Below are 26047 nucleotides of genomic sequence, written 5' to 3' on the forward strand. Positions count from 1 at the left end.
TCCAGTCTAAACACACACACACATACACACATGCACACACAAGAAAAAATGCTAACAGACTCTCACACGAATATTCACATGCACAGACACCCACACGCATAGCCTCTGTCACAGCTTATTTTACAAAAGTAAAAAGCATTGCATCCTTCTGATCTTTGATTCTCTTGCCTTTGAAAGTGCAGCCCCTGTTTCAACATAAACATCACACGAACAGGCCTTTCATAAACTCTTCACAAATAACATTTCAGTTCAGTTGACACTTTACAGCTTTTCATAAGTGGTAACCACCACCATGCTGAGAGGACAGTACATGTCTTTCTTCTTTTAAGTTCATGGGCAGCAATGTCCATGCTGACTTGTATACATAAATTGGCTTTTATATGTGCGACTTATTTTATTATATTCCATCTTTAACCTCACCATTTTGGCAGTCACATTCCATTTTTTGGGGTGTGCATGCTGGGAATGTTTGTACTTCTGTCATCACAGAACACTGTCTGGATAATGAAATCTTCAACAAACGCATTTGACCTTTTGTATGCAGAGGTGCCGACTTCCAAATCCATTTGTCAGTACTCTTAACAATGTACCTAGAAAATAATTTGTTATGTTATAGCTGTTGTCATTTCTTCTTTTTGCTGCCTCTTCATCTTAGTCATTTCTGGGGCATTACTCCCATGCTGCTTACCCTGATTCGACATAAACAACCATGTTTCTTTGTCTGCTGCAGTCCTAGTGCTGTCAGTCTGCACAGTTAGGCTACAATGAAGCCACACATCAGAGGAGTCTCAGCACTGCTGTTCATAGTTAGTTCAGTGGTGTCTGTTCCGATCCACCACAAGTAGCACTCAAAAAACAATAATCTGACAGTAATTGCCTAGCTGCAGTCAGAACGAGTGTCTCCCCCCTCCCATCCATGCTCTGAACAGACTGTCACCATATCCAACATCCCCCATGAATCAGCTGACACTGAACACCTTGACAGGAACTCACCACAAGCACGGAAAATAACCCTTCAGTTTCCCCCTACCTTCCCAAAACACAGACTCCCTGTCATTTCTGATTTGATCAGATGCCTTTAGTATTACTTTTCTTTTCAGCAAAAGAAAAAAAAAAAAACCTTGCATTTTTTCCTCAGAATATAGCTGACCTCATGAGTAATGACTGACTACATGTCCTGGAATTCAATGACAAGTCAGTGACTACACTCTGCGAATGCCTTGGACCCTTTAAGGAAACTCATGAAAACTCAACAGAACCGCCTCAATGTTGGTAACTGAACTTATATAAATAAAACGTTTAACTCTGCATAATTTTTCTACAAAGTGTTTTGTTCCATCCAGTTCTCTTTGCCATTCTGCAATACACTGGATCATTACTGATTTGTACCCCTGAATCTAATCAAAGCATGTATCCAGTCGACCAAAAAAGGGGACGATCAGCGTCAGTATCAGTATCAGTAGCTCAAGGAGGCGTCACTGCGTTTGGTCAAATCCATATACGCTACACCACATCTGCCAAGCAGATGTCTGACCAGCAGCGTAACCCAAAGCGCTTAGTCAGGCCTTGAGAAAAAAAAATAAAAATAAAAAAATAAAATAAAATCAACACCTCTAAGCATATGTATGAATAAGGAGGAGGGTCAAAGCACTGGCAGCTCAGTACATGTTGAAGGTCTGAAATACACCTGACTCACATCATAGGGCTCCAGAAGCCTCAGAGTGAAAGTCCAAAGTGCTGACCCCATTGTTACATCACTGTCATTACAACCTGAAAGCTTGTTTAGAACTCTCTGACTTTTACGTTCCTTCATCTGCCTGTCTCACTGGTGCTGATCATAACCAATTCATTTCCAGTCTTTTATGTATGAAATAACAAAGAATGTAATAATGGAGAGAATGACACTTGCTTGAAAAAGACAAAGATTTAAGTTGTCATTAATATCCACTCACATATGGAAATGTGTAAGCTTAAAAAAAAAAACCCCACTAAAAACAAAAACAACCCAAACCCTGGTCTTCTATCAGTAATCTTCCAATCTTTCAGTTTTTTCTGTTTTTTGTTTTTATCTATCTGTCCACGCTATATCTATACAAGAACAGACATGTACATGCATGTGAACATATATCTGATGACATGCAACCCATATTCAATTCTATGTGAGAACAAACATTGTTCAGAGCCAAACTAGTCTTTCTTTGTTAATTAACCAAATTGGACTTTTGGGAAAAAAAAAAAAATCTTAATCTACATGTTTATAACAGCAAGACATGCCAGTGTGTCAGCAACTATTGTGGTGTTGCTGTGAATGTTGTAGCTGTTTGTGTGGTTGCTGTGCTTGGGCAGGGAGCTACACAAAACCATGATAAACAGCCGTCCACATAAATTGGATCATTAGATCAGCATTTACATACACACACAATTTACTGAAAATCATCAAAAATATCAACTATAACAAATGCATAAACAGTTTAATCTCTTGTAAACTTAATACATTTTCAACATTGCTGTAAACACCAAGTCATTCATTCTGATTACAAAGTGAATGAAATCTTTTACAAAAAATCACAGAAAAGGAAAGAAAATAAATACACTGAAGTGGAAAAAAAGCATACATTGATATGTACAGAAAACAAAGTGTTGGAAACAAGACACAAAGTGCTAGACACTCTTCAAATTCAGACTGAAGATAGAAAAAAAAAAATAAATAAAACACAAGAGAGGGGTGTGCATCATTTTAGTGATCACTTAACTGAACACCCTGCACACCAGAGGCAAAGAAAAAAAGCAGTGGCAAATAAAACATGCATTCAGTGACAAACCCAATCTCCACACACATTAAAATCAGTTGTGACTAACTAGGGCCCATGGATAGGAAGGAGTGACTGAAGGATAAGTCAACTATAAGGAGTGTTTGAAGGATAAGTCAACTATCTGCTCAAGGTGCTATGGACACACCATGTCATCATCAAAGCTTTTGAATGGTTCATACTATGTGTCAATGGTATTGCTGTTAAAAAAAAAAGAAAAAAAAAAAAGAAAGTGAAATGAGTGATGAATGTGACCCAGTCATTATGATTTCATATGAAATGCTAATACTGCCATCAAAGCATCAGATAGCTGGCACTACCTCATTTCTGCTACATACATAACTATAAAGGTCTGCACTATATACATTAACATATATCAGTAGGGGTAGTCATTAGGTAATAATCAGCAGCAGCAACATCATGATTCTGAAACTAAATAATCTGCATTAATTACAAACACCTTTCCCATATTGCTTGACTTTACAAAATCAAGCAACTAAAGCTGACACAAAAAGCTGACCATATTATACATTAACATGAAAGATGCTATGGTATTATTCTTTAAATCTGAAATCAAAGATTGTGCTTGAGCTTACTGTAATGTTAGCTTTAACCTTTAGCACACCACCTATTTTCTTGTAGGCTACTGCTTCCTCTGCAGTGCAGCCAGTTGATTTTGTATGATTGGCTTTGAGCCTGACAGCACCTCCATACAAACTCCTACAACTTCCATTTGATCAACAGCATTGATGTAAAATTTTGTACATGCCTAGGATAAACACTGATGATCACACAAAAACAGTTTAAATGCTTTATAGCTTAGTTTGTGACTGGTAAATAACGAAATAAATCAAACAAAGTAATAAACCAACAACAAACTGTGTCAGTGTTCATTTCTTAGTTTAAGCTGTGAGGTGTGTGTGTGTGTGTGTGTGTGTGTGTGTGTGTGTGTGTGTGTGTGTGTTTTCCTACCATATTGTTGATGCATGGTTTTGGTACACTTCTGAGTGATGATACCTCTATCAATGAATCATAAAGATGATCATTTTGTAAGGCTGGGCAAAAAAAGATGACACAGAAAAGCTTGAATTTCAGCCTAATCGAGATCACACCACATGTGAACATAATTATGTCACCTGCCCTGCATATTTAATCATTTATTTTTTTCTGTGACAAGTAGATCAACCATATCAGCAGTAAAAAAGAGAAAAAATAATCTGCCTCTGATAACCTTCCAGTGATGTTTGCTGTACCTGCCATTTCTGAAAACTGAAAAGCCAGTTGAAAAACTATCCACTCAGCACGTGTTTTTTGTCAACACTATCGAACTGTCTGAAACCCCCACATTCACATCACCATCATCATCCATTTGTCAAAAATATTACGTCAAAAAATCTTCAAATTCATCACCAGAATTATCACTGAGGATGAAAGAACTTTGCAAAACTTACGAAATATCCTGCAGAATCAACCATGTTGAAAAGAAAATGGAAGAAATGTTCTGAAACCGGATGGATAATTAAGATGGGGTCCAAGCTGTTGGAAACTGAATAATACTGGCACAAAATTTGAAGTTTAAGCTGGGCGACTACAGTCGCTACTGACTGTGGGAGATTAATAAAGCTTGGTGACTTAAGTAGCCGTTGGTGTGCTAAAGGTTAAACAACATTATCCTGTTTATTGAATAAAAATAAAAAATTAAAAAGAAAGGAAAAAGAAAGGGCTCAGAGAGAGGAGACCTACCCAGAAGGCCGCCTGTCACAAGAAAGGCGATGGTAGGACGGCCCAGCCCTTTCCATGAACTCTTCAGGAAAGCCACTTCCGTTCGCAGGAAGTCAACCAAAAAGTTTGTATCCAGCACAATGTAGAAGCGCTGCAGGTCCATGAACTGTTAACAGCAACCGTCACATGCGACACTAAGTCTGGGGGTGTGGAGGGGTAGGGGGGCCATATCAAAATCTAACAACCAACAACTTCCATGCCATGTTTAAGTCCTTCTTTGCTCCTGAAGATCTCTCTCTCTCTCTCTCTCGAAGATCCAGAACCATCCTGCCAAGGAGAGGGGCTGCATACCATTGCTCAAATAATGAATTATGCAAACAATGACAAGATTAGTATGCCTGAAAGTTAACTCCACAACTGTCTTTGGGTTTCAGTTAAAAAGCAGCAGCCATCAAAGGTAGTGTTTTGTTCCTGCTTTGCTGATGAGCTATTGGGAAAAAAATTCAAAAGGGGAAATAGAAAAGCAACTTTGCCAAACAAATGATTTATAATTAGTCTTCATAAACATTTTTTTTTCAATTGAGGAACATGCAAAAACATTGCTTCCACTCCAAAATTTCCTATGATAAGACAGCATGCACAGACCATGTTAATAATCCCATGTGCTTTGGTCAACTGAATCAACCAGCGTACTTCTGGTAGAAAGAAAGGATTTAGCTTTGAAGCAAACTGGTAACAAAAGTACTCATAATTTCAAACTCATTAGGTCCCTCACATGTATAAGTAAAATAGCAAGCAACAAAAGTAACCTATTTTTACAAAAGTGGAATTTGTTTTCCTTTTATTTTCCTCCCTCTGCGCCTTTTTCTGGACATGTTTTTGTACATGTCAATAAACTCAAAACATTAGATTCTTTAGTCTGATCAGCTTCTGATTTACCAAAAATATTGCTGAAAATTATGCAAAGCTTCAGAAATGAAGTCACCTACATTTGTTCCAGATCACAAAATTCATCTCATCACAGATTTCACTCATTTCTGGTGCAAAGTGAGGATTCTTGTGTGGGCAGAGTTTTAGCCATCTGATTAAATCTGTGTTTATTTGCTTGTTTGAATATGTTCACAGAAAAAGCATTCCGGAATACTCTGATTGGGTGTTTTCAAAAGGAATGAACAAAATAAACACTGAATTTGATAATCCAAATTGGGGCTGTTTGACTGGAAGGTTTCATTCACTTTCACTACTTTTTTTTTCCCCAATTCCAGGAAACAGCTGGGAGAAAGAAAACTGAAAAATCTTGCGTTTTAATCCACAATTAAAAAAAAAATTCAAATACATATTAATTGACAACATAATTAATTTTTACTGGTACACTTGGACAACAATTTGGATTTTTTTTTTAGCCATGCATATCAGATGTTATGCAACTATTACTTAGATTAAAAGGACTTTTTTCAAAGCTGAATTATGATGTATGTTAAATGTCATTCTGCTGACAATCGCCATCTTGTTAAGTGTCACACAAAGGTGCAGATTAGTAGAGCACTATTTAATCTAATTCCACTGACTGACAGGAACGTTATAAATAATGTTAAGAGTGGAGGGAGGCATCTCATCAAATGCTAATCATCAATGACTTCAAATCAATCACACTGTTACTGACAGTTCTTAAAATGCACTTCAGTACAGTCCGGCCATCTGCATTTCAACTGGTTAACTTTCTTAAATTTTATGAGCTTTTAACTTCTTTTTCAAACTGGTACCTAATCAACTGATGACCAATTCACAATGCCCTTTTTTGATTTTACTTAACAGCTGTTAAATCTTTATTTATACTTTGCACTTGTTGTTGAACTCACAAAAGCTGTTACTTTCAAAGCAAAAGCTACCTTTTACGCAAAGCAAACAAAAAGCAATAAAGCGTTTATCACTGTCATCAGAAGCATGTCTTTCATCATCAGTTTCAAAACTGGCACACACAGAGGCTTAAGGACAAGGGTCAAAGTAAGTCAAGGCATGACATCATAAATTAAAAAAAATTATGATATCTTGTCCAAAAAACTACAATATCCTACTCATTTCTTTGTGTTTTATACTATAGTTATGAAAGAACATTTTGTGTGCGCAGTAGTGAAGAGGACTGTTTTCCCCCTGGGGGAAAGGGGAGGAGGGCACATCCATTCCTGAAATGTCTTCAGTCTGAGAGAAGGTGATCAGTGGCATGGATTAGGCAACATGCTTGCTGACAAAGCCACTGGTGCAACAGCATACAGAGGTAAGTGGATATGAATGACATTCATGACTTATTTACACTCAAAAGGCAAGCACAGCATTTTAAACGTTCTTTATCTTTGCTTTTTTTTTTTTTTGCATGCAAGAACTATTTGCTATACATATATGCACTACATTCTTTCTAATATGGGTTTATGCATGCTGTAAGGAGCATAAACACTGGCTTGCTCATAATGTTACAATAACTGAAATGCCAAATTCAAAACAAAAATATGAATAAGAAAAAAAAAAAAAAAAAAGAAAACAAAAGAGAAGATTTTCTTCATCCTCTAAAACCATACAGCAATCATGCTATCACTCTGGTAAATATTTTCATTCATGCATACTTTGAAGACTGCTCATTTTTCTTTTGCCCTTAAGTTCACCAGCATAAAGATCTTCCTTCAGCCGTTAAGTCAGCTGAAAACTCAATGGTGAAGCTAAAGTCAACATATGGTAACAATTTCATTAGTGCCCCACAATGAAAGTGAGGATATCATATGTTTGAAATGAATGATTTTCATTGATTTTTCAATAATTTTAAAATTCATAGTTGAGCTGTTATCTAGATCCTCATTTCAACATGCATGTTTGAGTCAGTTATCTGTCACTGACAACTGAAACAGCATCATATCACAGAAAAGCAAACACACAACACTTTATTGCAACCACCTTATTTTCTGGAAAGAAAAGCAACAGTCAGCATTCGTCATACGCCTCTTCTGAAGCATCTCACAGAAACACTTTTCTTCAAACCACAGGAGTAAGCCATGGCCAAAAAGACACACAGCAGACAAGACAACTGATTGTAGTGAAGGGCAGCTGTGAACAACCAGAAAAACAACAAAAAAAAAAGGCAAAACAAAACAAAAACTAATCCACTCTATTCATTCACAACAGATCACAGGAAGCCAGGTGGTACAGCCAGGTAAGCAGTGACAGTCACCTAGCAGAGTTTTCGACACGGGCAAGATGGTGACCGGCCGGCCCAGAATGCTCCAGCTGCGCGCCAGATAGTCGACATCCGTTTCAAAATGGTCAACCAGGAAGTTGATGTCCCGTGACATATAGAACTGATGCTGATCTACGATCTAAAAAGAAGCAGAACACATTAGTTGCTTGTAGGCACACCATCCTGCACCCAACCTGCAATGACACTTAAACACATTCATTTGGACAAATTAAGCATGTTGCTAATGACAAGAGAATCATTAGTAAAAAAGCAGTTTGTAATACTCAATCCACTGTCAAGCTGTAATTTTGATCAGCCTCCGATTGCTGGAAACTTTCAGTCTCTTTCAACATGTAACACTCTTGCTTTTAGTTTTTGTTTGCCTTTGTTGACGTGTGAATCTTCTTTTGTACTGGCAAGCAAGTGCGCCAAACGTTTGGTTTAGCTAATTTATGGCCCGCATTTTAGGATTACTCTCTAAACATCAACAGTTAAGCTTTTTGTGACTTGCTGATTTGTCTTTCTTGGACCATTCACTGTCAACTGCTACATTATAGTGTTTATATACACACTGACATTTGAAGCATTCTGTCGTTGTTTTTTAGTGCATACAATCCAAAAGTCGATGTTCATCTTGCTTGACTGAAGATTAAAGGCTTTCAGAACTTCAAGATAAGAAGATTCAAGGAGCAAGCAAATTCAGTTATATATAGGCTGTGACCAACTACATTACTTGCACCTGTTAAATTCCACTTTATTTTAGTTGTGCATGTGTCAAGACAGAAAACAGTGCTACCAGCATGCTTGACATATTGTTACCCACCCAATCCTCCCCTCCTCCACACTCACACACACACACACGCACTACACTAACAACAGAAGCGCATCATGCCAAATGACCTGGGGAATGAAGGCAAAGATCTTGCTCTCCAGCATGTACAGCTTGCTGGTGGCCAGCAGACCGATCTCTCCAGACGACCGACCGGTCAGTCCCAGGCGTCGGCTCTTGCCTGCACAAGGAGGAAGGTGGCAGAATGGTTAAGACGCTCAGCTGCCAATACAAAGAGTCCGTGAGGGTGTGGGTTCGAATCCCGCTCTCGCCCTTTCTCCTATGTTTGACTGGAAAATCAGAGTGTCTAGTCATTTGTATGAGACGATAAACAGAGGTCCTGTGTGCAGCAGACACTTGGTGCACTGAAAAAGAACCCATGGCAACAAGAATATTGTCCTATCGTAAAATTATGTACAAGGAATCTACTCTGACAGGTACACAAATACATAAGTATGCACTCAAGGCCTGACTAAGTGCGTTGGGTTATGCTACTGGTCAGGCATCTGCCTAACAAATGTGTGTAGCGTATGCAGATTTTTCCTGAATGCAGTGATGCCTCCTTGAGAAACTGAAACTGAAACTGCTCAACCCAGCAGCACACTCAAAGCACCACTGCAGTCCCAGGCTGAAGTGCATAAGTGACCTCAGTGGCGCAAAGTTTGTTTATGCATTCAGAATTTTCTACATTCATGTAGATTTGGGAAAATTCTCAATGCTAAGAAAACTGTTAGGACCGCTCATGCAACCCATCCTGGTATATTACACATCTATTCATATCAATGCAATGGCTATGGCGAAACATCTATCACTGTTGCTGTCTTTGTTTTTTCTTTTTTTTTCCCCACAAAACAGATCCGCTCACACACACACACACACACACATTCTCAGTCTCTCCACACACAAACATTAGCGTATGCAAACCTCACACACAAACTAAATAAACAGATATATAAACCTGCTAATTCTTTTTGCCACTCTACTGCATTATCTTTGTGTTTTCCTTTAGTCCTGACCCGATACCTGTCCCGCTCACACTTCATACACAGGGTTGTCCTTTCTTCCCTCCCATCACTGCCACTGTGTTCGAAGTGCACTTTAGCTCACTGAATAACAGTTTCCAACCCAAATCATTTACCTTTAAAAACACAAGCTCAATTATTCATAGTGAGTCTTTTTTTCCTTTTTTTTTTTAATCAGGTAAATACAACAGTACAACTTTTATATAACTGCTAAATATATGCTCATCTGTCATTTAACATCACAAATTAATATATGCCCCTCTGTCAGTTTCAAGCTGTGAAAATGAATTGTGAAAAAGACCATTCAGTTTTCATTTTCACACACTATTTCAGCTCTGTCACTGTTTGACATATGCTGGATACTAGAACTACATAAAGACTGGACTTATTGCAATGCAGTGCTCTTTGGAAAATGCCTTCTGAGTGGTAAACCGCATATACAACAGTGTCACTTCTGAAAGAAAAAAAAACTGAACAGCAATGGAAAGCAACAAAGCCGTACACTTTGAATATATGTACACTTCATGAACTTCAAAAGACTTCAGCAAGGGAATTGTCAACAAATACTATGATAACCACCAAAAGAAAGTTTACAGAAGTTGTAAAATTTGCTCAAACATGTTCATTCAACTCCAATACACAAATTTTTTCTTGGGAATGTTAACACCAACAGAGGAGCATCGCTCTTTTACATTTTCTCACCTCTCACATAATCACCGATGTACAACTTTTGAGTATATGAATCAGATATGCACTCATGCACGCACACATGCACACGCACACGTGCGCACACACACACACACACAGAGTACACACCTAACCGGGAGAAGATCTGGGAGAGGACGCGGGCTGGCAGGACCTCAATGGGAGTGGTCTCGGACAGGGTCTGCACCTTAATTCCGTGATCACTCAGTATCTTGGCAATGGACTCATCCTCTGCTAGGATCACAACTGTGACAAACAGCAACAATCACCGTCAACAATCACCACAGTGACAAACAGCAACAATCACCGCCAACAATCACCACTGTCACAAACAGCAACAACCACCGTCAACAATCACCACTGTGACAAACAGCAACAATCACCACAGTGACAAACAGCAACAATCACCGCCAACAATCACCACTGTGACAAACAGCAACAACCACCGTCAACAATCACCACAGTGACAAACAGCAACAATTACCACAGTGACAAACAGCAACAATCACCATCAACAATCACCACAGTGACAAACAGCAACAATCACCACAGTGACAAACAGCAACAATCACCATCAACAATCACCACAGTGACAAACAGCAACAATTACCACAGTGACAAACAGCAACAATCACCGTCAACAATCACCACAGTGACAAACAGCAACAATCACCACAGTGACAAACAGCAACAATCACCATCAACAATCACCACAGTGACAAACAGCAACAATTACCACAGTGACAAACAGCAACAATCACCGTCAACAATCACCACAGTGACAACAGCAACAATCACCGTCAACAATCACCACAGTGACAAACAGCAACAATCATCATCAACAATCACCACAGTGACAACAGCAACAATCACCGTCAACAATCACCACAGTGACAAACAGCAACAATCACCACAGTGACAACAGCAACAATCACCACTACAGTTCTAGTCATGAAAAGTTTGTCAGTTTTAACAACAACCATAATAATGATAATAATAGCAATAATATTGATAAAAACACTAACAATAACAACAACAATAATATCAATAATAGTAAATAATTTTTAGAACATGACAAATAATAAGTCATGTATTCATATAGCACTGATCTTGTTCAGAGATAAATCAAAGCACTTTCACTTTGGACTCACACACACATGACACTGAATCAAAGGGATAACAGGAAAAACTTATAAATAAATGTTGATGGAAGGCTGATGGAAACAGTTAGGGGCTACCGTGGAAACAGGTAGGTTTGAAGGCCGGCTATTGTGGAAACAGGTAGGTTTGAAGGCTGGCTATTGTGGAAACAGGTAGGTTTTAAGGCTGGCTATTGTGGAAACAGGTTGGCTTTAAAGCAGGCTATTGTGGAAACAGGTAGGCTTTAAGGCTGGCTATTGTGGAAACAGGTTGGCTTTAAAGCAGGCTATTGTGGAAACAGGTAGGCTTTAAGGGGGGCTATTGTGGAAACAGGTAGGTTTTAAGGCCAGACTTGAAAGAACAAATTTAGTACAGGGGTTTGACAAAGCCAAAGAGGGAGACCATTCGAAGTGTGGAGAGAGACAGTGAGGCAGAGACAGAGACAGAGACAGCGAAGACGCAGCAGCAACAGCAGCGGAATGTGGAGTGTTTCGTCTCTGAGAGTTTGCAACAAGGATGGCAGGTGCTCCTTACCTTGCACCACTACGTCTGGCTTCTCTTCTTGAACCTGACGTCGGTTCAGAGGGTCCAGCTCTCCTGGGGATACAAAGTTCTGAAAACAAATGCAAGAAAGAAGACAAGAATACATAAATGTCTTGTCACATAAAGGAAATTTTCTTCCTACAATTACGTTTAAGTAACATACTTACCGTGACCCACTAGTGCAGACTCCCGCAGGGGTCTGATTCCTGTCCTGTGCAAACTACTACCTGCCTATGTGGAGAAAACAAAAGTAGCTATGGCTGATAACCTCCTGAAGTAGGTTACCTCCCCTATGACTAGCGCCCCCTTTTTCCAGCAGCCATCTTGACCCCTGCTCCTATGCTCTGCATACGGCTAAGTTTTTTTTTGTATTTTCTGTCTATCGATTCTTTGGCGCTCTCGTTTTGTGTCCAATGATCAATCACAACAGGTCGCAAAACTACCTGGCCCGACTGGGCGATCGAGCTCTAAATATTCTTTTGATTAATGATGTAAATAAGTTTATGAAAATAAGTCCACACACACACACACACACTTCTGGTTAATCAGGAAAGTGAATTTAAAATGTCTTTCATGCTAACACCGATGAAAGACGAAACAGAGAATCGGCTGAAGGCCTGCAGCATTTCGTTCGGCTTTTCTGTTGATATTGTTTTTGTTTTGCATTTCTTTTATTTTCATGTATCAATTTTAATATCCAAACGTAATATATCACTAAATCAAAAATTGTTTCTTCTTTTCCTCTCTTAAGTCATGTTTCTGCATGTCTCATAACACAGACTTCTAGAAAAAAAAAAACAGAAAAGAAAAAAAGAAGCAAATGTCATTTTGTCCTTTTGATGACAGGATCTCTCTCATGAGCATGTCACACACAAACACACACACAAAACAAAAATCCACACACACATTCATGTGCACACAGGCACATACTCATGCAAGATGTACACACACACACACACACAGAGCAATACCCACCTCACACATGAGTCGGCTGAGGATGTAGAGGGACTGTCCCCACATGTGAGGTATCTGTCCCTGGGCTTCTCTCTTCTGGGAGTTGGGTTTCCTTTTTTCCTCCGCTATTATTGACTGTTTAAAATGAGGAATTAATTTCATGGTTATTTCAATATCAGTAATTTCTCAACTATTTCACCAATGTCTGTCTTTTCCAAAATTACAATTTCATATACACATGTACACACATGCACATAAAAAATCCCAACTATAACCTGTTTCAGTACGCTTACTGCACTAAGTTTCCTGCATACTTTGAATAATCTTTGTAAATCATTGTGTACATGTTGTGTATCTCTGTGTGTGTGTGTGTGTGTGTGTGTGTGCATGCACACGCATTTGCATGCTTGTGACAATGTCCGTGTGTGTCCTGGTGCATGCAGGGTGGCTGTGCTTGCCCATCTATGCCCCCAATCTTTCACTTTACAATGTCTTCATTCATTCATTCAGCTCTTTGTATGACTAATCATTTTATTTCATTTCATGTAAACGATTTGTATAGACCTAGGGCAAGCTCTCAAGGCAGGATCAGCACACTGGGTTTACGTAAAGGTCATGCGTCTGCTCCTTTTATTCTTCTTCTCCAAACTGCAGGTGTTGTGTAGCGTGTAAGGATCACTCTGCATGCTGTACCACCTCCTCAAAACTGAAACTTCAGAAGTTCATGTGGGATAACTTGACTTGTACACGGGGCCTGTTTGTCGCTCTGCACCTTACGAACTTTATACTTAGCAATACTGACATACTTGTGAATTAACGATACCAATCAGTATTTTTTTTTTAAAAACAGCATGAAAGTGAGCAACTTTGTCAGATCTGCTCATGAGACTGCAAGATGGGATACGTTTTAAATGAAGTTTTCTGTATAGATTTTTCTCTTTTTTTCCAGTTTGTAGAAAAATCAAGCAATCTAACAAAAACTCCAACACAGGGCTGAGAAATCCATTTCTGTTATGGCTGCCAATCCAGTGAACAGGAACCAGGGGGAACACCAGCTATCAGCAGGACTGATCCAGTGACACTGTTAGGCCCCAGTCCCAAACATCTCCCGGAGTTTTAGTCCATTTCATCTCCATCACCCATCTCAGCCCTCGTGGTCATGTGATGGAGCAAACTCTTTTACTTGTTTCATTGTTTGTTGAAAAATGCTATTCAACTGTATTAAAAGGAAATACAGTTGACAGCAAATGTCTTTCGTTTACATTTGCATATGTATAACAAATCAATCAGGTGATAATCAACACTGTTTAACTTCTCTGCATGAAGTAAACAAATTCAATTTAGATGAAATTTAGCCAGATGGGAATCAGACATACGAAAAGAAGATTCTATCAAACTGGCAAAATAGATTGGAGCAGATTTTTTTCTCTGAACTCTGAGAATATTTTGCACACTTTTACAACCACCCAGCCCCATCCAAATCCCTTTCCACTCTCTGTCCCCCCCCACCTTTTAATTACTCTCTTTTCTGCAAAAGCCAAACAAATTTTCCAGACAGACACATTACAAAACCCAAACTTGTCAACAACTGAACAAGGTCTTACCTCCACTTGAGGAACTTTATACAGCTCTGGCATCATGGGAATGCCATCTTCAGACTTCACCATCACAGAGTCCAGTCGTTTTTTGTACTCCTCCACCTGAAGCATAATGTTTGCAAAATCAAGTGCCTGCACACCACATCGAGTGTGTGTGTGTGTGTGTGTGCTTGACTGAAACCTGGCTGACTGACACAGGAAACAAATGATGAGCGCTGAAAGACAGCTCAGTTGTCTCGTGTGTTTGTGTTTGCGCACGCGCTTGACTGAAACCCAACTGACTGACACAGGAAACCAATGATAAGCGCCCAAAGGTAGCTCTAAGTAGTCTCTACACAGGTAGGTAGCATGTGGTGCAATTTGTTCTGTGTTTGTAAAGTACATAGAGCTTGGTCTTTGAGGATAAGCACTATATAAGTATCCATATAATCACTATAAGATATTCATCTGAATGATCAGAGCAGAGGCAATCAATAATTATACTTGTTCTTGTGATGCAACTTGGTCACAATGATAGGGGAAAAATAAGTATTGCTTTGCAGCTCTGAGGTTCTGGAATCTGTGCTCTCAAACTGTGTCAACGGGGAATGCCTTCTGATTATAATGTGATATTAGTCACAATCAGAAGGAAAAAAAAAAAGTATTGTCCTGAGGTTCTTGTCATGACTCACCTGATCTTGGTTGTTGCGGAAGAGGCCGTCCAGGATGTAGAAGACGAAGAAGATGGGCCACTGACTTTCCAGGTTCTCAAACTTGGCCAGCTCCCCAGGCATGTAGTACAGGCGCTCCACATCCTGCAAGTCACTCCGCTAGACAGAGCACTTCTCAACAACACAACAAAGACTCCAAAACTGAAGGAAAAATGGTGGTGGTTGTGACATCTGATTTTTCTGTTCCAATTATGATCACACCACCAGAATGTCTTTTATTCAAAATATCATTCTATGTTTCTGTCCGTCATGCATATCCATGAACATCTCATATCACTTCAGCTTTCCTCACCCACCCTATTCCCCAAAACACATGCACTACTAAATTCATATTTTTAATATAAAACATAAAAAGAGAATATTATACAAACAAATATTACACCTGCACAAATGTGAACATGAATAACAAAATTATACTGACAATTAAGTTCTCTCCCCCAAAAAAACCAAAAAAACAACAACAAAAAATTGATCTTATTCAAAGTCGTAGTCACTGGTTAAAAAGATTTTTTTCCCCAACAAAACTTGGCATATATATAAAACTAAAGATTTTGTATTTGCAGTGATTTAATCTCTGAGGAACAAGACCTACCTCTGCAGGACTTCGGTACCCATCACGTAGAAAGCGACAGCAACCATAGGATCCCTATCAGAGAAACACATGGTCAGTCTCAAGATGCTGGGGGAGTTTGCTGCAGTTGTTTTGGGTAAGAATTGTAAGAACATGTTTTCTTGTAAAAGTGTGCGTGCATGTGCATGAGTATGCGTGTGCATGCAAGTGTGTGTGCGCATATGTATCAGTACGCGTACATGCAACATCTAGTTTTTTGTGAAAAGGACTACATCTTTTAATAGTACCACGCCAAAAACCCAAACACACAAAAAAAACAACAACATACACACACACTCACACAACATATACCCACACTCAAACACACTACAAACACATGCTCACCCACAAACTGTTAAGACAGACAGCATAGACAAAAACAGAATGAACAAGACATGTATTTGTTAATCTTTCTATCCAGCAAAATCATGAAACATTTTGTGGCTCTTATGCAGACAGCTGACTAATTTGCAAGACAAATGCATTTAACTCATAATTGAAGCCTGACTGAATCACACAGGAAACGAACGACGAGTGGCTATGGACAGCTGGCAGTCCGCTCTACCCAGGTAGGCATCCTGTTAAGCAAATGACACTGTAAAGCGTTTAGAGTTTGGTCTCTGGCTGAAGATAGGTGCTGTATACTTATCAATAATAATTCTTCTACCGTCCACCTACATTCAGCTTCTGTTTGATATTCCTCCGAGTCTCCTTGGCCACTTCCGGGTCATCCACAGCGAAGGCAGGAAAGCCTATTATCGTCAGCAGGCTAGCGTCTATCTCCTGTTCACAAAACAGTAAACATCTGTATTGTTATAACATTTTAACTTCTCACATATGCATGATGCACTCTTCCTTCTGCACTGCTCACTATCTCACTCACTCACACACACACACACACACACACAAAACCACACATATACATAAAAACATGGTCATACAAAGTGCAAAATGTTTCTATAATTTATGAAAAAGATAAAGAAACAGATAAAGATAAAGGGAAAAGAAAAGATAAAGAGTTAATGAGAGGCTGCTGGTAGTGCGGAGAGTGAAAACTCTTGAGAGAGTGGGAACAAGCAGCGCAGTATGGAAGGCGCGGATTTAAAGAACGGAGTAGACCGGTATTGTGTGCTGCCACTTGGCTAATGGCCTTTGTTGCAGCAGGATCCATTGGAGAAGTGTATGCAAAGACTGCCCCTCTGTAACCACAGCAGTGGTTGTGTGTCAAAACTGAAAAGGGTCAGGCAAGGAAGACCAGGTGTGGAAATCACTTTCCAACACCAATGGTTTGACGAGTTGATGCAGCATTCATGTTCAAGCAGGATGATGGGCCGAGCTATCTGACCAAAAAGTGGCAGCTACTGTGCTGATATGAGAGGGCATGAAGGTGTGCCTCTGTGGCCAGAGAACGACTCGTTGTGCTGCGGGAGAATCATTCCCCTTGATCAATATGCCTTTCCTCCTAAGCATAGAGGAATGCAGTTTTTACCCAGGCCTTCTGCTATCGGTGTGGTGTGGAAGGGATGGACATGGGGCTGAGCAAGTCAGAAGTGTACCCCATGCCAAGTGTGGGGCCTGATTGTTTCCTGCCCAGTAGGCAGTCTTTAGGCCTGATAAAACTTGGCAGGCAAAGACTGACATCCGCTCATGGAAGAGCCAGCTGGGATGTATGGCCCGTGTGAAACTGATCACAGTGACATTAGTGCAAAGCTAGCGCTGTTCTAGGCAGTCTTTAAGCCTGATAAAATCAGGAAGGAGAAGACCGACATCCATGAATGACAGAGCCAGCTAGGAAGTAGAGCCTGTGTGAAACATATCACAACCACAGCAGTGCGAAGCTAGGGTTGTTCTGGGTAGTCTTAGGGCCTGATAAAACTTGGAAGGTGAAGACCGACATCCGATGCCATTAATGGCAGGGCCAGCTAGGAAGTACAGGCCATGTGAAACATACAACCATAGCAGTGTGAAGCTAGGGTTGTTCTAAGCAGTCTTTAGGCCTGATAAAACTTGGAAGGCGAAGACCAACATCCATCAATGATAGGGCCAGCTAGGGTGTAGGGCCCATGTTAAGCTGTTAACACAACCACAGTGACGCAAACCCAGGGCTGTTGTAGGCAAAGGAGGGAAGAAAGGATGCCTTGCAACCATGGTAGGAAAGAAGGGCTTGTGTGTCTCCGAGTAGCATGCCTAAATTTTGAATGCCTTGTCCCTCTTTGCACCAAGAGAGGGCATCCTCAGCCCTGTGTGTGAGAAGGGAGTGTGTGGGGGTTCCTAAGGACTAGCCACTACAGAGATGTGAAGGGAGCATACATTCAGGCTTGAATAAGGCAGTTTTGTCTGTGAGCGCAGTAGTCCTCTGAAAGGAAGAAAGGGGTGTATTCATGAAAATAAATACATATATATACAAAGGGATATATATATATACTTCCATCAACTCGAGTGATGATGTCAGGAAATATGACTATGACTATAGATCGAAGCACAAAAATAAACAGCTATACAAGCATACATGTAGCATGCACAGATATACCCAAGTAAATGGGTATGTGTGCATAATTAGTAATGGAAAGGGATCTGTGTATGAATATATAATACATGTACAGACACATACGAATACTGTCTCAGTATGTAGACACAGAAAATTCTGAGCATCATGTACAGAATCAGGCAAAGGCAAATGTGCATATATTGCTATGTAGGGAATCTCAATGTATGGAGATAGAAATATAATTGTACATGTCATTATGAAAAATATATAAACATATCCTGTAAACAGACACATATGTGTATACAGAGGGATAAATATACATTTATATATGTATATATGTGTGTGTGTGTGTGTGTATTAATTATTCATTTACTTTTTTTAGGTTGTTTTTGTTAACAAATCAGAATTGATAAAAAGGAAAATATTGTGTTTTATTTCATGTTATTGTGTATAATGAGAAAAGAATGGTAATTGGATTGATTGCTTGCAAAGGACTGTGTGCAAGTGCAGGGGTTGAAGAACCCCAAAGTTCAGTGGCACATAGCCTGAGAAACAGCAAGAAAAGTGCAGCTGCTGTGCGATGTTGTGTAAAGCCCACGAATGGGCAGCAAGACCCAATGAGAATGCGATAAAACATTGTTGGTGGTCAGTAAAGTGGGCTGGAGTGGCTTGCTGTGTAGGCGAAAGGGAAGTAACCACATTGCCAACCGCCTAGGTTACAAAGCGGAGTTGCCTCCTTTGGCGCCAATAGTCGGCGAAAAGGAAGGTGCCTTCAGAGCACATATCACCTGGTGTGACGTTTCCTCACTGTAGAGGGAGGAATGTCATGCCGCATGTGGGAGTCCATGGTTCAATGCCACCATAACAAACAAGGTGAATAAGGCCGCAAGGGGGATAATTATAATGTCCCTTAGTGCCGTGGGCATCCCTACCCAAATCAGTTGCCATCTGACGCGAGATTGTCGGGGCATGTGGCATGACAGCGCTGTAAGCCAGTGTCACGGATGCCGTGGACAAATATTGAGGAGGTGCCAAGTCCGTCGGCTTGCCGTGGGATGTGTGTACCCCTGTAGCTGAACGGCGGTCCAACCTCACGAATACCTCCTGCGAGAGGACCGACCATCAGACTTTGTGTGTTGATGGATAAAGGGATAGACAAGATCAGCCCAAGCACTGCTGAGTGGCAGAATCAAGTTATAAACAAGCACTCCGACGTGGAAGTGCCAATATTAGTCTGGGTAACAGCAGAGTCCGGTGGTGGAGCCAGAAGAAACCAGTACTGCTGAAGTTCAAGGGGCCGTGCACGCACCTGCTCTGTGGGCAAGGGGTGGTGCAGGAGCAAGGGAGGTAACCGTGGCGGTCACTGGCAGGGGTGCTGAAGTGGAAGTTGCCTCCACTGAATTCAATGTTCGGGACAAGGGGGAGGGTGCACACGTATGGGCGTGTATGTCCCCTTCCTCCCTACCAAGAGGGAGGGCATCCTGACTTACCTCTGTCTCCACTGGATGCGAGACGGTCAGGGCATGCCACGTGTGGGGCGCGGATACGTTGTCCGGCCGCCGTCACGGATGAAAAACATACTGAACCGAGTGTGCAGAGCGGTGAACGTATGTCCATGTTGGTTCCCCAAAGGGAATGCATGCTCAGTCATTGAAATTGTGGGCATTGGGAAAGAGACAGAGGAGGGCAACTCATGCACTGCTGACTGGCAGGACCGAGAAAACGTGCAGCGTGGACAACCAGAGGGAGTGGAGGAGGCGTGGTAATGCCACAAGGCTTAATTTCTGCCCCAAATACTGTACCTGCATATGTACCTGTTGTTGATTGCGCCTTAATTTTAGCTCGATTGCCCAAACAAGCTAAGTAAGTTTGTGACCTGTTAGAAGTCCTCGTCAGACACAAAGCATGACTGTCAAAGAATTGATAGACAGTCAGAAAATATGAAAAAACTTAGCCATATGAAGAGCACAGAAGCAGGAGTCAAGGTGGCTGCCTGAAAAAGAGGAAACTAGTCAGGGATACAGAGAGGAGGTAACCTACTTCCAGGAGGTTATCGGCTGTAGCTACTTTTGTTTTCTCTGCACAGATGGGTAGTAGTTTGCACAGGACAGGAATCAGACCCCTGCCGGAGTCTGCACTGGTGGGTCATGGAAAAGTATGTGTAAGGAAATTTTCTATCTAAAATTACGTTTAAATAACATACTTACCGTGACCCAACTAGTGCTGACTCCGGCAGGGGTCTGACATTCCTGTCCTGTGCAAACTACTATCCGCCTATGCGGAGCAGACGAAACTACGGCCGATAACCTCCCGGAAGTAGGTAACCTCCCCTTTGTCCCGCTGGTTATCGCCCTCTTTTGACGGCAATATGCCATCACCAGCGCAGCAAGCAGGGAGAACAGGAAGCGGGGAGGACGGGAGGGTCTTAAATTTGGGTCACGGTAAGTATGTTATTTAAACGTAATTTTAGATAGAAAATTTCCTTTTAATTACACATACTTAACCGTGACCCAACTAGTGCAGAATAGCGCGACAAGGTGGAGGGCTCACCTGTTCTACTGTCTGTGTGCTGTGATGGTCTGTTGTGCAGCTACCACAGAAGCGATGGCTCTTGCGCCATCAACCCGCAGGCGTGCGACATCTCTCTGGTAGAAGTCGATGAGTCATTATCCCTAAGGCGATAGGTGTCCCTCAAGTAGAATTTGACGAAAGTAGAGTGTACTGTGTCGCCTAAGGACATTAGTGCGGGTAAAGAAGACAGAGGTCCACAGCTGTATTGTGGGGGAGGTCTGTGGACCACAGCTGAGCGGATGAGCGCGGATGAGCGTCAATGCAAGGAGGTGCGCATGTGGTTTGATCTGATGATTCCACAACGGATTTGTGGGCCGATAGTGGAAGTGGTTTTTGTGTTTGAAGGAAACTGTGGCATGAGACAGAGGTAGGTCACCGTGTTGGGCCTGCCTCAGGCATGACAGCCAGATCTGTGGAGCTCCTCCATGCGAGCTGATAGGCGATGGGCACTCCCCCCCTTCTGCCCCTCCCCCCTTTTTTGACGTTGTCAAAAAATGACAGCACTGGTATGTTGCCTATGCATAGAATGGCAAACATTTGGCAACAAAAGACTTGATGTCCCTGGTGTCTCTGGGACAGGGTTGTGTAATTTCCCAGGTAGGTACCATCACGAAGGGACATACGGAAGGCTTGGTGGCTTCTCTGCCTGAGTGTGGCATGTTGGAGTAACCTGCAGAAAGTTGTCGGCAGTCAATGGCTGGGTTGGATCAGGCTGTGGAAGTGCATTTCATGTGCCCACAGGCCACTGAGTCTCATTCTGTGGTGGAATTCCCAAATGGAAGAGGGCTTCCATGGGGAAAATTTTTGCTGAAGGTTCTTTAGTGAGAAAGGGGACCGGATCCATGACAGGCCTCTGGCTGTGAGTGGTGCGCACTGAGTCTGGGATGGAGCAGGGCGGGGCCGGGAGGTAAGTGGCTCAAGATGTGTTGTACTGGCTATTGACATCAAGGCACTGATCTGACATACGTTTTTAGTATGGCCAACTGCAAGGTGAGAGGTGTATTATCAGTGGTTTCTTAATTGCAAAGGGAAATCATTTGCAGCTTAGTCTTTCATGAATGACTATGTCTCTCAGACTAGAAGTCAAATTGCACTGGGACTTAGTGCTGTAGCCTTAGGCCTAGGTAGCCTTTTGGAACCGTCCCAATGATGAGTCCTAAGGCCCTCTTGATTGAGGGACCGGGGATGCAACTTGGGCAAAACACTCTCTACTATAAAATGTATAATCGAATTCCAGCCCGAATAGACTGGACAGCAGATGCCTCCTTTGCTGTTCTGATGGAGACTGTCGTACACGACTGATTATCATATACTGTTCCTAGAAGGACACCAATCAGCATGGGTAAATCAGGAAACAGCTGCTGTGTGCTTCAGGGACGAAGGTGTTCACCATGCAGATTATGTTGCAATGTAAGGAAGCCGGAAAGAGTTGACGGGGTCTTGTGGTGCAACCGTGTGTCAGAAAGACATGGTGCTTGCTTCCGAAGTGACAACAAAGTCATCCTCTGACAGGCCCTTGACCGAAGGCTGGGGCTCCATGATGGGATAGCCTGCCTAGGCTAGAAACCTCTGGAAGTGTCTCATTGGAAAGACAGTGCTTGAGGAGGAATGGCCATCTGTAACCACAGCAGTGGTTGTGTGTAGAGGCCGAAAGGATCGGGCAGGGGAGACTAAGTGCAGAAAGTGCTTTCAAATGCCAATTGTTTGAGATGTTGATGCTGGATTTGTGTTCAAGCAAGGTGATGGGGTGAACTGATGTGCTTGAATGCGGCATCTGCCGTGCTGGTATGAGTGGGCAGAAAGGTACACCCCTGTGGCTAATGGACGGTTCGTTGTGCTTTGTGGGACGCATCTGTCCTCGTCAATATGCCTTTTTCCCAAATGTAGAGTAAAACAATTATGACCCAGGCCTTCTGCTACTAGAGAGGAGTAGAAGAGATGGGCTGAGGGTGATTGTCTCCTGCCCAGTGGGCAGTTTTTGGGTCCGCTAAAACTTGTAAGGCAGGATAGACACCTCTTCATGGGAAGGCTGGCTAGGATGTAGGGCCTGTGTGGAGCTTTTGTCACAATCACAGTGGTGCAACCAAGGGTTGTTTTAGGCAAGGGGAGAAAGAAGGGATGCCTTACAAACTTGGAAGGAATGAAAGGCATGTGTGTCCAGAGTGGCACCTCTAAGTTGGACTGCCTCATCCTTCCTTGTGCAACTCCAGCCTTATGGGTGATTGTTGCAGGCAAATGAGTTGGGTTGCCTTGTCCGTCCTTGCACCAAGAGAGGCATTCTTAGCCCTGTGGGTGTGAAGGGGGTGTGTGTGGATCCCAAAGGACCAACCCCTACTGAAATGTGAAGGAGCATACATTCAGGCGTGAATGAGGCTATTATTATTTTATTTTATTTTTGTGAGTGCAGTCGTCCTCCAAAAGCAAGGTAGGGATGAATTTATGACAATGAATACATATATGTGCCGAGGGAATAAAAACTTCCATCAGCTCAAGTGATGATGTCAGAAGTATGCCAATGACAAGAGATCGAAACACAAGAAATAAGCGGCTGTATAAGCATACATGTAGCGTGCACAGATATACCCAAGTAAGTGGGTAAGTGTGCATAATCATCAATGGAAAGGAATCTGTCCATGCACCTACATATGAGATGTACATACGCATATGAATAAAGTGCCAGTACGTAGAGGCAGAGAGTTCTGGGCATTGTGAACAGAAGGCCGCAAATGCAAGTGTGCCTATATTGCTATGTAGGGAATCTCAATGAATAGATGTCAATGAATAGAGATAGAAATATAATTGTACATGTTAATATGAAAGTCGTCTGAACTTATCCCATAAGCACATACACATGTGTATACTGATGGATAAGTACGCATCTATAAGTGAAAGCAGAATGTGTCTGAATGTAGCAATATATCTCGTATATATGTATATATGTGTGTGTATATATATATATATATATATGTATATATATACATATATATAGATTTTTTTTTTTTTTTTTTTTTTTTAAATATGTATATATATATATATTTCGTGATTGTTGCTTGTGATAATAAATCAAATGGATAGAAGGGGAAATATTGTGATGCATTTCCTGTGGCCAATAGCCTGAGAAACAGCAAGAAAAGTGCAGTTGCTATGCAAAGATGTGTAAAGTCCCTGACTGGGCATGAGGACCCAATGAGAAACCGAAAGAAAACATCGTTGGTGGACAGCACGGGGGGCAGGAGTGATGTGCTGTGTCGGCGAAACTAACCACAGCTTCAAGCGCCTAGGTTACAAATGTGGAGTTGCCTCCCTTGGCGCCGAAAATCGTCGAAAAGGAAGGTGTCTTTAGAGCACATATCCCCCTTGTGCGACGTGTCCTCGCTGAACAGGGAGGAGTGTCATGTTGTGTGTGAGAGTCCGTGGTTCGATGCCACCGTAACCGACACAGGTGAAAACGAGCGCAAGGGGAATAATTATAATGTCCCTTTGTGCCGTGGGCATCCCAACCCGAATCGGTCGCCATCGGACGCGAGACGGTCGGGGCATGTAGCATGACGGCGCCGTAATCCAGTGTTATGGGCGTCGTGGACGAGGGGGTGACAAGTCCGTCGGCTTGCCGTGGGATGTGCATCCCCCTGTTGCTGAACGGCGGTCCAATCTCGCGAATAGCTCCTGCGAGAGGACCGACGTTCGGTTGTCAGTTGTGTGTTGACGGATAAAGTGATAGACAAGATCGGCCCGAGCACTGCCGAGAGGCAGGATCGAGGTATTAATACGTTTAAGAATTATCTTGATATTCATTGTGAAAACTTAAAAACAAAACTCATTTACATATTTTCTGATTTTTCAGGCACTGCGCACTCAATGTTGAAAAATGCAACAGACATACGTGGGGACTCTCTTTTTCTTCCCCACTTCAAGCGGGTAAAAGGCCTTGTCAGGCTTGCACGCCTTGATATTGATATATGATATGATATAAGAGGTACTTCAACGTGGAAGTGCCAATATCAGTCTGGGAAACAGCAGAGTTAGGCAATGGGGCAGAAGAATCCAACACTGCCAAAGTTCCAATGGGCGTGCACGTACCTGCTCTGTGGGCGCAAGGCGCCGCACCAGAAGGCAGAGTGGTGCATAATTGCTGCAGCAAGTTTAGCGATGAGTTGCTGATTGTTTAGTTGAGTAGCTTGCTGAGACACCATTAGTGGATGGGAAACAGCAGCACTCGGCGGTGTGGCAAATGGGGTCATCACCGCATAGCTTGGTAGGACCGTGCACACGCTCGCACTGAAGGCGAGGAGCAGTGCCGGTGCAAGGGAAATAACTGCGGCAGTCACCGGCAAGGGTGCCGAAGCAGGGGTTGCCTCCCTTGGATCGGGTGATCCGGACAAGGAGGGGGGTGCACGCGTATGGGCAAGCGTGTCCCCTAGTGGTCCACCTTCCTCCCTACACCAGGGGAGGGCATCCCTACACGCCTCGGTCGCTATTGGATCCGAGACGGTCGAGGCAAGCCGCGTGGGGGGTCGCGTGATCCGATGTCACGGCCGCCACCACGGACGCATCGCACATAGGGCCCAGTCTAACGTGCGGATCCAAGACAAGCTGCCTTTTTTTTTTTTTTTTTTTTTTTTTTTTTTGTCCCCAAGGGATTGTGGCCATTCCATTGGTGCAACTGTGGGTATGGTAAAGAGATAGAGGAGATCGACTCGTACACTGCCGACTGGCAGGGCCGAGAAAACGCGGAGCGCGTCGAGTGAGTTCGCGGATCGATAAAAATGACATGAAAGGTAACACTGACCTGAGTGTGTGACCACAAACCTCTAGAAGTCACCAGAGGAGGTGGCGGAGGTCTGGAGTCGACCGGAGGGAGCGGAGAAGTGGAGAAGGCGGCGGGTTGGCGTTGTTTAGAGGGCCAGTAGTAGAGGGCCCAGAGTGTCAGCGAATCGATTGCGATCGCGCCTTAATTTTAGCACGATTCCCCAATCGAGCTACATAATTATGTGACCTGGTTGGAGACATAATTTGACCACAAACAAGAACGCCAGAGGATCGACAGACAGACAGAAAATACGAAAAAACTTAGCCGTATGAAGAGCACAGGTACAGGAGTCATGATGGCTGCCGGAAAAAG

General features: G+C 42.3%; 1 protein-coding gene across 5 annotated transcripts in view; it reads right to left on the reverse strand.

Annotated features, from left to right (window-relative positions):
• LOC143283990 (putative phosphorylase b kinase regulatory subunit alpha) overlaps positions 1-26047 on the reverse strand; it is an 89767-nt gene that overhangs the window by 55061 nt on the left and 8659 nt on the right. For 4 of the 5 annotated variants that reach the window (XM_076590499.1, XM_076590497.1, XM_076590496.1 and 1 more), the window contains exons 6-14: positions 16545-16649; positions 15849-15902; positions 15218-15340; positions 14553-14648; positions 12970-13083; positions 11986-12064; positions 10423-10557; positions 8656-8765; positions 7750-7894 (exon numbers count right to left, since the gene is read on the reverse strand). In XM_076590499.1, the coding sequence (XP_076446614.1) occupies positions 7750-7894; positions 8656-8765; positions 10423-10557; positions 11986-12064; positions 12970-13083; positions 14553-14648; positions 15218-15340; positions 15849-15902; positions 16545-16649 (961 nt within the window). Of the gene's footprint in view, positions 1-4553; positions 4699-7749; positions 7895-8655; positions 8766-10422; positions 10558-11985; positions 12065-12969; positions 13084-14552; positions 14649-15217; positions 15341-15848; positions 15903-16544; positions 16650-26047 lie in introns of all 5 variants that reach the window. The other variant, XM_076590495.1, reaches the window with a different exon arrangement.

Source organism: Babylonia areolata, chromosome 7, assembly GCF_041734735.1.
Source record: "Babylonia areolata isolate BAREFJ2019XMU chromosome 7, ASM4173473v1, whole genome shotgun sequence".
In the NCBI taxonomy this organism is placed as follows: Eukaryota; Metazoa; Mollusca; class Gastropoda; order Neogastropoda; family Buccinidae; genus Babylonia; species Babylonia areolata.